The sequence below is a fragment of the Agrilus planipennis genome, unplaced genomic scaffold (assembly GCF_000699045.2).
Source record: "Agrilus planipennis isolate EAB-ADULT unplaced genomic scaffold, Apla_2.0 scaffold163, whole genome shotgun sequence".
NCBI lineage: Eukaryota > Metazoa > Arthropoda > Insecta > Coleoptera > Buprestidae > Agrilus > Agrilus planipennis.
In genome coordinates, this window is record NW_020438898.1 from 228,501 (window position 1) to 241,632 (window position 13,132).

At 35.7% G+C, this 13,132-nt stretch overlaps 1 protein-coding gene across 1 annotated transcript; it reads right to left on the reverse strand.

The window, feature by feature from the left end:
• Window positions 1-6,090: 6,090 nt before the first annotated feature.
• LOC108739091 (cathepsin L1) lies at window positions 6,091-12,925 on the reverse strand. The gene is made up of 5 exons (XM_025973243.1): window positions 12,782-12,925; window positions 12,228-12,478; window positions 8,070-8,205; window positions 7,240-7,400; window positions 6,091-6,353 (listed from the first exon to the last, which is right to left on the reverse strand). The coding sequence occupies exons 1-5, from the start codon at window positions 12,863-12,865 to the stop codon at window positions 6,158-6,160; spliced, it is 828 nt and encodes a 275-aa protein (XP_025829028.1). The 5' UTR covers window positions 12,866-12,925; the 3' UTR covers window positions 6,091-6,157.
• Window positions 12,926-13,132: the final 207 nt, after the last annotated feature.

A 13,132-nucleotide genomic window follows, 5' to 3' on the forward strand; every position in this document is an offset into this window, starting at 1 on the left:
ACAACGAAACTCGCAATTCTTCTTTCTTCTCTTTATTATTTTTAATATTTAATGTTATTTTCAGAAGGTTAATAACTTTAATAAGTACGTACAAAGAATGGAAAATTGCAGTGCGTACTTGAATATAAAATACCTAAATTGAAGGGTATGGGCTGATTTTCTTTATAATTTACCTGTTTACTCTTTGTAGAAATCTGAACCTACAATCAATAGGTACATCAATACTGAAGGTAGTATAGGTAAGGTAGTTAATCCTACATGCATACGTAAACATGTACTACATATGTACCTAGAAGCTTCTGCTGTCTGAAGCACAGCAAGCAACCTCGCCTATAATCAATCTGTTGTATCACTGGAGACAATTTTGACCCAATACAATAATGGAGTTTGGTCGAAGTTACTGGGAATGTGTGAATGAAACTACCTAAGCAAAAATTTGCAGTGTAATGTATTCATGCATTAGGGAAATAATATTGCGGGTATGTTTCTTTAGTTCGACTGACAGTGCAAGTTGTTTCTTCGAAAATTGCAAAGCCGATTGCTGAATAAACACAGTTTTTAGTTGCCTGACGTGATAGGTACTATAAAAAAACATTCCAATATGTATTTTATTAACGATTATCCTCGAGATGTTTGAATAATTCTACTCATCATAATATCTAATTATTTTTTATGAAGATATATCTTTTTGGCATCTTTTCTGTTTGTGCAAGCAAGTTTTCCAAAACTGAAACCGAAGCCACCTGCAGAGGTTATTTGAGAATTTTCTGTATTTTATTAAGGTCATTTTTGCTTATTTGCTTGTGATAATAAAGTTTATAAAGTAACTCGGGGCAATCTTCGTACAATTAGTAGGTATTATTGGAAATACCATTAGTCTACCAAAATTTGAGACTCTACTTAGGCGTATAATGGTATAAGCTGTGATTCCTGGAAGCAGGGTTACATGCTGACCGTCCTGCTGTTGGCGGTTAAAATACCTATACAGATTTTAAATAAAAATGGCTGCTTGCTAGGAGCATCTCATTTTAGGTAAAACGGAGGTCGTATCTGTCTTTGTTTCCCTTGCATGATTTTATCGGTTTCTACCCTTATAAATATGACACTTTGATTGCTGGTATATTACACTTTCAATCCACGTGGACTGTCGAGTTCTCAGCCTTCAGCGCCAATAACGTTGCTTGGTTCGTAGCGGCAGCGAATAGCTGGGAGATACTCACTCAAAATACCTCCAAGCCCAACTCCGGCTCGATACTGTCGAATGAACGTAAGCCCCGGACCTATCAGAGACGAGAATTGATTATGCTGTAAGGTTTTCGCTCTGACAAGGTTCTCAAGTCCGCGTGGACTAGGAGGTGCTATGACATTGATTACTGAATATGTATAAAATACCTAGCAAACAAACCAGCAAAAATAGAACTCCGCTAAAAATGTACCGGAGCAGATAAAATCTAATAGGTCAGGGTGGAGTCCTGTTCGAAGAGGACATAGCGTTATTATGAAGTATTCGAGTATCGAGTTTATTAGATATCCTAACGTGTTTACGCAGGGCGATTGTCGAATATAAATTTGGTGTTTTTAGAGCGGACTTTACCTGGATTTACATTTGTAACGTTGTAACTAAGGTAAAAAAAGTTGAGCCTATTTCCGGTTAACTTTTAGGCCCAAAACTGGCGAATTTTATACCTAATAACGTACACGTAGGTAGACAATTAAAATCTGCTGCAGGAATAGGAAAGAAAAAATATATGTATGTATGTAATAAGAACGAGCAATCAAAAATTCTACCTACACACTTATCGGGCACTTCATTGTGCGGTGACGTCTGTGGGTACTTGAACATAAAACGGAAAACTGTCTGGGAATAATTGATTTTAATAACGCATTAGGTACCTACAAACATCTACTCTTTTTGTTTCGCTTCGAGTATTATGTTATCGAATGTATTTATGTATGTATGTGTGTTTGTCGAGTGAATGCTTTGAGAAATAATGGCTCTACCTGCTTAATTACAATTTTAATACGTGGCGTACGTGATTGAATATATGAGAAAGTAATTTTGTCCATTACATTATTATTATTATTGTTGTTATTGTTATTGCTATTAGTCCTATGTGTAATTAACTGTGCAAATAAACCGAAAACCCAGAGAAAATTATTACTTATTATTTTTTTTTCACAAAGGTGCTAACTGTTCGTAGAATGCAACAGTCTTCCATAATATTTTATTTTAATATTTATGCTTTTCCTAACAAATGGACAAAAAGGGGACCGGTACAGCTTTCCGAAGCGGTGCGGCCCAGTTTAACAAAATAAAGGCCCAGCCGCCCAGCTCAATGCGCTCGACCAAAGTTCTACACAATTCTTTGGTCTTGCTACTCAGTAATAGGCGTTATCAGGTCGAGTATGATGTAACAGCAGTTTAGTAGTTATAGATCGCAAAAACATGCGTTTTCTACTTTTGACGTGACAATGTCTTATAATTCGATAGAGCCGGCTGCACACGAGAGAGATCAAAGATCGCCGTTTAAGTGGCTAATGGAGATAGTCGAACGTTGGAGTGTTAACTCGTCGAATAGGTAATAACTAATTAACGAAGGAACGTGAAGTGATTAATACGGTGTGTAGCGGCACATCGGGGTCCGTTGACCTCGACGCCACCACCGATCGACGACGACGACGAAGGCGTCTCCAGCGTCGTCGGCGGTAAAACGCGCGCGGTTAACGCGTCACAACCGTTCGTTCTCTTCTCTAATAATACGCCACACTGATGGATATCTGTGTATGTCTAGCGTGTACATTTATTTGTGCGTACGTGTGTACTATAATAAGACACTAAAATTGTTAAACGGCAACTTTCGGATGGAGAATAAATTTGTCGGAAACATGACGCGACTGTGTAAGTAAGCCCGGGGACGACGCGATATGCATATTGTTAATTACACATGTCCAAAGACGTGAACCGTTTTTATAATCGGCTCTAACAGAATACAGGGTGGCAAAAATACATTCACCTGGCACAATGTACCTATAATCTTTAATAAACAAACTATTGACTGTCTCAAACGCAACATATGAAATTAGACAAGCAAAATGTTACCCCTCCTGTTGGGTAAATTACTTATTTGAAACTGAAACACACAAATTGGACATGTGTCGTCTAAATTAAAATGGTATACGAGANAAAATAATAATGCATAATTTAAATGATCAATAAACCTTGAAATTTTCATTATTGAACGCAAAAAGTACTCCCAAAAGTCCATACGTTAAGATATTTACAACTTATAGTTCCACATAACAAAAACCAAAAGAGTATTTGGTATTTGATAAAAGTGATAACGTACCAACCCTTTTTTTGAATGGTAGTGGATTAAAGATTTTGACTTTTTTAAAATTTAAGGAATATTTATTATCCCTAAAACATTTTTTAAATTCCAGCGTTGTGTATTCTATGATTCTATATCAAAATTAAACGTATTACTGATGTATAGATAGTATCTATAGATAAAAATGTCTGTCTATTTTTTTATAAACCACCGATTGAATAATAATTTTAAGTCGGCAATCTTTGTTATAGCAGTTTCTACTCATGTAGACAACTATTTCACAGAAATGATTAATAGTTACTCAAAAAACAATTACCCATTACGAACGGTGTGAAATATATCGCTTTCCAAAAAAAAAAAAGGTAACAACATCAGTAAATTGTTTTCGATAGTGTTTTGAAACGTATTTCAAAGTCAGCGTTCATAAAAATTGTAGAAAATAAAACAATGCCTTTTAACAAAAACAAAATAGGTATTGTGTAGATTGGAAATAATTGGTAAAGTTGTGTACTGACAACACAAAATGATTTTTCTATTGAAACTATGTAGATACCTAAATAAATATTTGTACATTTATGATTTGATCTTTAACCAGTGATTTAACTTTGTTCAAATATTTGTTAGTGAACTAAAAACTTAAAGAGATTTAACCCTAATAACAAGACCAAATTATTGACATTGTATGTCACTGAAATTATTAGCTAATAGGCGGTGTACATTTTTATTGAAAAGAGACAATGATAATGTACTTGCGATAACAGACTGAAAAAAAATTGATGGAAATAATTTCTGTAATCAGTGAGAGCCAGATTATAGACGATGTTAAAATATTTATTCGATATGTAATCTTTGGTTTGTTTTATTTTGTATGTGTACGTGTTTGTATTTGTATTTTGCTTGTCATTCGCATCTTTACATACACATGTATTTACTTTACTGATTTATTTTGTTGCAATTCCAACAATAGCAAACCAAAGGCGCAGTTTCAATGTTTATAAGCGCATATAGAATAATTTAATTTAATAAAATGTCAAGGAGTTTTTGCATCACATATCTTCGTTATTAAACTTTGTATCAATAAATTTGAAGAAAGTAATATTATATTTACGCTTAAATTTACGAAACATGTAATGTTTAATGTTTACAAGTTGTAACATTTTTTTAAATAATAAGATGTTTTGTATACATATTGAACCGACAATGAGAAGCGATGGATTCTGTACATTATTTTAACTATAGGTAGAAAGTAACAAGAACAACATACAATAACAAGTAAATAATATTAGTAACAGCGATGTCGCTTGTGAATATAATAAAAGAATGGCCATTAAAATATTATCGCAGGCGGCTTGGGTCGCGCCAAACGATGTAGCGGTAATTTGCATAATAATCCGTATCGTTATGTTTAATTGCCAGTCAATAATTCTAATTAAATTCCCTGTCTCTCAGTCTAAAAGAATGAACGATTATGACTACTCGTAAAATAAAAATTGGTAAATGTCTAGATGATGCTCGAAAGAGGGTGGTCACTTGAACAAAATCCGATAACCTAACGTACCCTATTGATAAATTCGGGGGTGGGGGCCATCATCTAGACCTTTACCTAAAAATTTTATGAATCGTTATTTTCTGAGTTTTTACAATTAATAAAATTGACTTAGATATAAACTTTTACCATGTAATTAGCACTTAATTAGAAATGCAATTATGATTTAGTGTTTCGTACAAAACATATGAATTTAGATACCTATATTACCCGTGGTTTTGCTCATGATTATGATAATTAATTGTTGTCTTAACTGATCCATCAAACTAAAACAAAAACACCTTGAACTGTTTCTGTGAAATGCAATGTGGGGTTTCAGAATGCTTTAATTATTTATTAAACGGTTAGAGAAATAATATTATCTATAAGACAAAAAAACTTAACTGTAAACCGTAACATAGTTTCATTCACGTTAAATAGTCATGTCGAAAGGTCGTTGGACAAATAAGAAATGTTTAATTTACAATTAGCATTAGAAATTAGAAATTCTTACTTAAATAGTGCAGCCTGGCTGCCAGTTAAGCTGCTACTTAATTAGCTTCCATCTAACGAAGTACCTGCACACATATAATGTCCGGTATGTAAAATTACGAATGAGTTGCTTTATTTTAAATATGTCGAAGCATACCACTCTTGTGGTGTAAATTTATTCTATATTAATGCAAATGGTTTATTTGTGATAGAGTGTATAACTAGGTATACTAAATATACAAGTGTTTGCCTGGAGGAGATAAAACGAAATATGTTATAAATGATATGCTATTTTTAATGATGCATGGCGAGTAGTGTAAGTGATGAAAATCGGCTGCAAACAGGATACAATGCGATAAATCCTGCGGTTTTTGCAATTCTTCGAAGAATCGAAGATAATTTTTGTGTTACAGACTGTAGATTCATGTTTTTATTAATGTAGGTACCCATAAAAGTGATTTACAATTTCGCATATGTATTTAATATGTAAAACGGTATGAATATGCATGATTAGAACTCATGAAAGTATTTTTTTTATGATTTTCAAAGGATGATTTTTCCACATGATATTTTTTATATCAACACTCAATTCAAAAATTGGTCCTGTTAACTCCTTTCTGAGGTCCCATTTGCTACGTCCCTGAGCGGTTGAACTGAGAAGTATTGCGCCTTTCTTTTCCGATGTGAAATAATAAACTAGGTATATATTAAAAAAAAAGCATCAGGTGTCACTTTATTCTTTTGTTTGTCATTTACAAATACCTACGTAATATAAAAGTTACAAAAAATAATTTATTTTGTAAAAAAATAATTAAACTAAAGCGTATGCGGCATAGTTAGCCACCCCGCACCTATTTCTGTTACGTTTTAGTCTCATGTATCCGTTTTCACCCCATTGATTACCCCACCAATTTTTTAATATCCAGGCGTCTTTCGTATAGCCAACTATGATCATCGCATGGTTTACTGTGTTAGAAGAACAGCTGATATCATCGTATATTCCAGAACTGTAAATAAAAAAAAAATGAGTTAAAAAATTAAACATTTTAATCTGTGTATATGTAGTCATGTATTGGGGTTAACTTGTTTATTACAACCGATATGTACGTTACAGTCATAAGTAACATTTTTACGTTAATTTAAGATTAATAACATTCAGTTTTAGTAATACAGGGCGTCTAATTTGACGTAACCTTTTTGCTGATGATGCCTAAATTGAGGTTTGAATAAATTAACGTTTACAGCGAACATCATATAATGCGTGATGCTGAAATGTAAATGTATAATTAAGTCTTTTGCTTGGAAATAGGGTCTAGGCCGTGCTACGATGTACAATATAATTATCAATCGGTTTTCCGTTTAATTCGCTTTTTATTGAAGGGCATACATCAGCTTGAAAGCTGTATATTTTTCATTATTTCTCCGTTTTTCCTTTCTTTTTTTTTTTTAATAGAAACACCAATTGTCGATGCCGTTAATCGATGAATGCGCAATTAATATCATTATCCTTTAACGACGATAATATTAACCATAGGAAAAAAAAATTGTTCTGCCGTAATCGTGACCTTAATAATACCAACAGCAATTTCGTTTAATGCCTTTTCTAATGGGTTTTAATTATTCTTGTATGTCTATTATAAATTATAATTGCAATTTATGAATATGTGTGTGTTTATTTTGTTTGATTTTTATCTTTATGTGGGGTTTTGTCGTGTATTTGTTAAGTATACAAGGCGGTTTGTGTACCTAATCATAATTTACCACAAATTTAAAGGAGTTTTTTTGCATTTCACAAAAATATGTACAGGATGTCCCAAGTTTATAATTATTGTTAGAGATTTGTAACTGATGATGTATTACTATTAATGAATTATAGAAAAAAAAGATTCTTACTGATACAACTGAAAGGTGTGAGGACTGGCGTTGATGGAAACGGCGATCGGGCCTATTTTAGCGACTGCTATCTCTATGGCCCTCTCGTTTCTTGCTGGCAAAATGGCCCATGTTGTTATATTGACCATTGTCCGATGCTTATCGAAATGACACTTTCTTTGCTGCAACATTTTTTCATAAAACAATTAAAACAATGCGTAGATCAATTGTTTCATAATAAAGTATAAAGGTGGCTTCCCACGGCCTGATTTCGTGTTGCGGACAGTAACAGTTGAGCACGGATCCGGTTTGACCGCGCTTTTGTTTTGTTTATTGGTTTATATTTACTTAACAAGAGAAAAAAGAACAAAAGCAGTGGTATCGTCGATATTAATTCCTTCTAATGATTTCACGAATGTTTAGGAAGAGGAATCACAGATAATAACAGATGCCTATAGACTGCGGCTGTTCCGGTTCGGGCTACCGACTCGCGACGGATCGGACGCGTTATCACGGATCTTTCTGGGGCCATTTCGAGCAGCACCCTTTCGAGGCGTGTTGGCGCGGCCCGGCTTGCGATATCACCGGCCGTGGGAGGCCACCTTAACTCAGTGGCGTATCAAGTGTTAGTGGTGTCGAGGGCGGACTATGAATGTATTCCGTCTTATTTTGGCCTCGTGAGTGCCGCCACATGATTCTTTAGTTGTACTGTTAGTTTACCGTCATCATTTTCCGATTTTCGGGTTTATTTTAACAAAATTGATTTAAACGTTTTAATAGTGCTAGGGGATTGCGGATAAACGGGCGAGGTAGATAGTAGAGTATTTGGAATATTTTTCGTCGTGACTCACCTGTGCGGTATAGGGGTAGTCGTTGTAGGCCATAAGTCCTCCCACTCGTTCCAGGTACCTGAGAGTGTTCCGAAGCGAGCCGCCGCCGCAGCCGTAATTGCCCATTGTGACGCTGCAATCTACTATTTGCTGCTCGCTGGAACAAACGAAAACAACAACGACCAAATAAAAATTGCATGTAATGTAGGGCTGCCAAGTCCGCGAACGAACAGAATGGAAAGCGTGCACCGCTGGAATACGTACTCTGCTACGAGAGAGAAAGAGAGTGAGAGACCGCGTCCTTTTCTGGCTGTGCCTGTGCCTGCGTATGTTTGTTGATTGTGTGCAGAGAATAAATAAATTCTTCCTGCCCGCTCATAATCCTGCTGCAACGCCCGTACCTTCAAATTTGCGATTCAATAAAACGGGACGTATGCTTAAACGGCTACGAGAATTTACGAATGTAATTTTTGAGAGTCGAAAAAAACATCATATTGTTTCACGGCATCACGAAGCACGAAACGTTATTAAAGTGTGGCGTACAGGTGGATCAAGATTCGGCCTTCAAGCAGGAATGCACCAAAAGGCGCAAAGCTACGAAAAAGTTGAACATCAAAGATAGTAATCACACCATTTGGAGGCTCGCGATGGAATGAGGCGTATATTCTACGCTGAGGTACATGCAGCTTTAAATTCGTCGCTTTATGCTAGCAAATTGGGCTTAAGTGGAGAAAGCTGCAGCTTTCCGAAGCAATGCAAAGAATTGTCTCGTATCGTCCCCTTCAGTAATATAAAAAATACGTCGACGCGTCCGGACAGATAATTTGGAACAGAGGACTAGGACTATTAAGCGATTTAAAAGATATTAGTGGATGAAATAGAATAAAAAGGCGGTTCGTTGGACCTATTTTCAATATCCAAGATGTCAACATCGTTTTAAAACGCTAATTTTAATGTATCCGAGGTGGAAGTAAACAATTGCAATAAAGTAGACGGGTTTAAATGTCTACATCTATTGTAACGGTTTAAACGTTCAGTCTTTACTGTTTCTCGCGTCTTTGTCAATTTGGCTAGCAGAAAAATGGCATCGAGATTGCGGGTGTTGCGTGGAGGCGTCTGCGTGTAATGTACGCGCGGCGAGAGACACAATTGAGTCCTTCAATAAAATTAATTAGAGAATGAATGAGAAAAATGTCAACGCGTAATCCGAAACGTTTCCACGCCATAATTCAACGGCTCGACAACAATAAGGATCATTTATTGGTTTTGATCAGTTCGCGCACCTTTACGCATTGTTGTTTTTAATGGCATCGGCTCGTATGTACACGATTTTCTTTTACGGCGCAATTGCAAATGGAAGCAATTATAACTTAACAAAGGAACAAAACTTTATTAAAACTACGGTTCGTTAGTCGAATAAACACGCTTGAGTGATGTAATAAACTGTTTCTCACGTTTCTCGCGAAAACAAAACTCGTTCCATTTTGCTGCGGGTGTACTCGAGCAAGACATTTTAAGAATAAACCGGGCTTTGTCTTGGATTGTGGATATTGGCGTGTCGTAGGTTAGTCCGTAAAATTGTTCGATAAAGACCTCAGAGTTTCGAGCAATGACAATCCATCAATACAGATCGACGATCGAATGTTCTTTGCATACTCGCACCATAATCGATTAATTGCTAACAGAAACTAAATAGATCGCTACTGAAACTGCAAGTGTTAGAGTGTAAGTCAGTCTTCAAAATTATTCAGTAGAGATGTCTGGACTTCGAGAAATGATTACCCATCAATACAGATCGACGATCGAATGTTCTCTACACACTCGCACCATAATCGATTAATTGCTAACAGAAACTAAATAGATAGCTACTCAAACTGCAAGTGTTAGAGTGTAGATTAGTCTTCAAAATTATTCAGAAAAGATGTTTGTGTTTCGAGAAAAGACAACTCATCAATACAGATCGACGATCGAATGTTCTCTACATACTCGCACCATAATCGATTAATTGCTAACAGAAACTAAATAGATAGCTACTCAAACTGCAAGTGTTAGAGTGTAGATTAGTCTTCAAAATTATTCAGAAGAGATGTTTGTGTTTCGAGAAAAGACAACTCATCAATACAGATCGACGATCGAATGTTCTCTACACACTCGCACCTCCACGCACCATAATCGATTAATTGCTAACAGAAACTAAATAGATCGCTACTCAAACTGCAAGTGTTAGAATGCAGGTTAGTCTGCGAAATTATTTAGTAAAGATGTCTGGGCTTTGAGAAATGACAACCGATCAATACAGATCCATGATCGAATGTTCTCTACACACTCGTACATCCACGCACCTTTATAGATTACTTGCTAGCAGAAATTAAATAGAATGATTCTGAAGCTGCAAGTGCTAGAGTGTTGGTTAATCTGAGAAACTATTCTGCAAAGATGTCTGGGCTTCGAGAAATGACAACCGATGAATACAATGTTCCCTACATATTCGCACCTCCACGCACCATAATCGATTACTTGCTAAAAGAAACTAAATAGATCGCTACTTAAGTTGAAAGTGTTAGAGTGTAGGTTAGTCTGCAAATTTATACAATAAAGATCTCTGGGCTTCGCGCAATGACAACCCATCAATATAGATCGACGATCGAATGTTCTCTACACACTCGCACCTCCACGCACCTTTATTCCTACATACGTATATGATACAAACCGCCGCTAGCCTCGAGGTTATGGAAAAAATTGTTAACAGTAACGATTGGATACGCTGAAACTTTTATGTTTTGTCGCACTTATTTTGCTTTTTGTATTGTTTTATTTGTCAATTGCATGCCGCGTTTGTTCCACTGAAAAACTGTGAATAATATGTTCGTATATCTACTTGCATAAATAGCTAATACTTTAGTCGGTAATTAAAATTCTTACTGTGCGCGTTAAAATGTTTACGGTTGTTTTAAAACGACTAACGAATGTTAAGCTGAGAATTTGAATTCAATTATTGCCGTCACGTAACGTGACGTCACGTCTTCCTCTTGACGATTTTCTCACCACTGAAGTTTCAAATCCGCTAGAACCCTTGATAATAAAGAGACATTAATTACGTGCCGCTATTTGAACTGGTGATTGAATATTAAGTTTTAGTTTTCGATCTTCTCCATGGCATTAGTATTCGGTCGAGAAATAATCCTAAGTAATATTATTTATGCGAATGCGAATTTGTTTGTTTGCTACAATTTCACGCCTTAACTACTAAACCGATCATCATGAAATTTTGTACATACATTGTCAGGAGTACATAAAAGGACATAGGGTACCATTTATCTAGAAATAACTACTATTCCCTAAGAATAGAAAAGGTTAGTAGTATGTGGTCGTCGATGATTTTGGAGAAATATTTAGGGCACCAACGCGAGCGAGGCCGAAGATTTCTATCATGAAATTTTGTACAGACATTATCAGGGATATAGAAAAGAAAATAATATTCTTCCCGAGGGATAAAAGTATTTGTTTTATGTGGTCGTTGATGAACTTTGACACGTATATATAAAGGATATCAACACGTGGAAAGCTGCGTGAAAAAAAGTAATATGGATAAATGTTTAGATGGTTACATTTTACTAAGAAGGAAACACTATGGCGTTTCTGTTTTTCTTATTGAAATCAAGTGCATACTGAAAACAAGGTTTGTTTTTAGGGGTGCTGTATATGTATAAAGTTGCTGCCCTTCCTTTGTTTTAGGGGCTGAGTTCCTGAAGGAAATGTGAGGATTTTAACGAACCAGAATCTGTTGTTTTTTACTCACGATTAAATGGTGTTCTTCATTTATCTTACAACGGTTCATAATCATAATAAACGCGGTTAAAATGACGTAATAAACGGATGGTAATAAAGATAACACCAATTATTATTTTGTTTTTAACTGAAGATGACCATTATCACTTAGTTAACATCATTTCCTTTTGATTTACTCTGTATGAACTCTGTAATTCCCGTTTATGTCTATATGTTTTGTTAAACACCAACTAAAGCCAAAACAAAAAGCATGTGTTTAAGCGTATTATCCGTAAGGATAATCTATAGTACATCACCCTTCCAACAACAGTAGAAATCGATAAAAAGAAGATGTTTGCTTGCCCATTTTTATGGTTGAATTGAAACAAAGCAGAACAATTTATTGCTTACCTTAGGGGCAATAACCGATTGGTTTGTTTAAATATTTGCGCTTGAATAACCAAAGCGATGCTAAAAGCGTAACAAGAGCCGCAATCTTTTTGATTGTACGAAGGGGTGTCGAAACCCTTTTCTCTCCAATCTAGCTCTTCCGGCAAGTGGTGGGCCCTCTCGTAGAAATCTCCTACCCTCTCAGGATCTTCCAATTTTCTGCGGACGCTTTGCGTCAGTTTAACCATTTTCTGAAGGTATGCAGGAGTTGACTGAAAAGGAACATCAATACATATGTAACAACTACGTGTTGTTTGGAACTTAATTTCCGGAAGTAATGGCTATGGTTTTGGGATCATACTCCCAGTGCAGCGTCAATCCTAGTCCCATAATCGTACTGGGATTGACGCGGACACCAATTGTCAGTGAAAAGACTAGAACCAATAAGTGTTTGATTCAGCAATAATCGTTAGGAGTGTCGCCGAAGCGTTGAAAAGACGAAAAACTCCAAGATTGGTCATTACGATAAAAATCGGAGAGATATTTCTAAATACCTACGACAATAAGAATCATACCAAGTCTGATAGATGGTTATCCCTAATAAAATAGGAATGAAGACCCCGTTTAGCTTCTTCGTTATGCTTTAAAATCTTTCTCATGTTGGCCTCCCAAGCCAATCTCTTGTTAACTTCATGGGCACCGTAATACGATTTATTGTGACATTCCTGGAATATCAGTTAACTCACTAGTGAAATAGTCCTGATGCGTGGATTATATATTTAAGAACCTTAAACTTTTCCCAGTGCATGTTCACTTCGTTTTTATCACTGAAAAAGCATTCACCAACGTTAAACGCACACATTAGCATAACTGTAAAACATTTGTTTGAAAAGTGCATTATTTGGAATGTTAAAAGTAAAAAAATG

Excerpts from the sequence above, each read along its gene's own strand:
- LOC108739091 (XM_025973243.1), bottom strand. The coding sequence starts at position 12,865 with ATGAGAAAGATTTTAAAGCATAACGAAGAAGCTAAACGGGGTCTTCAT. Across the intron at positions 12,479-12,781 it reads ATAACCATCTATCAGACTTG|TCAACTCCTGCATACCTTCA; the intron begins GTATGATTCTTA and ends GTTCCTTTTCAG. Across the intron at positions 7,401-8,069 it reads ACTACCCCTATACCGCACAG|CAAAGAAAGTGTCATTTCGA; the intron begins GTGAGTCACGAC and ends AAAATGTTGCAG.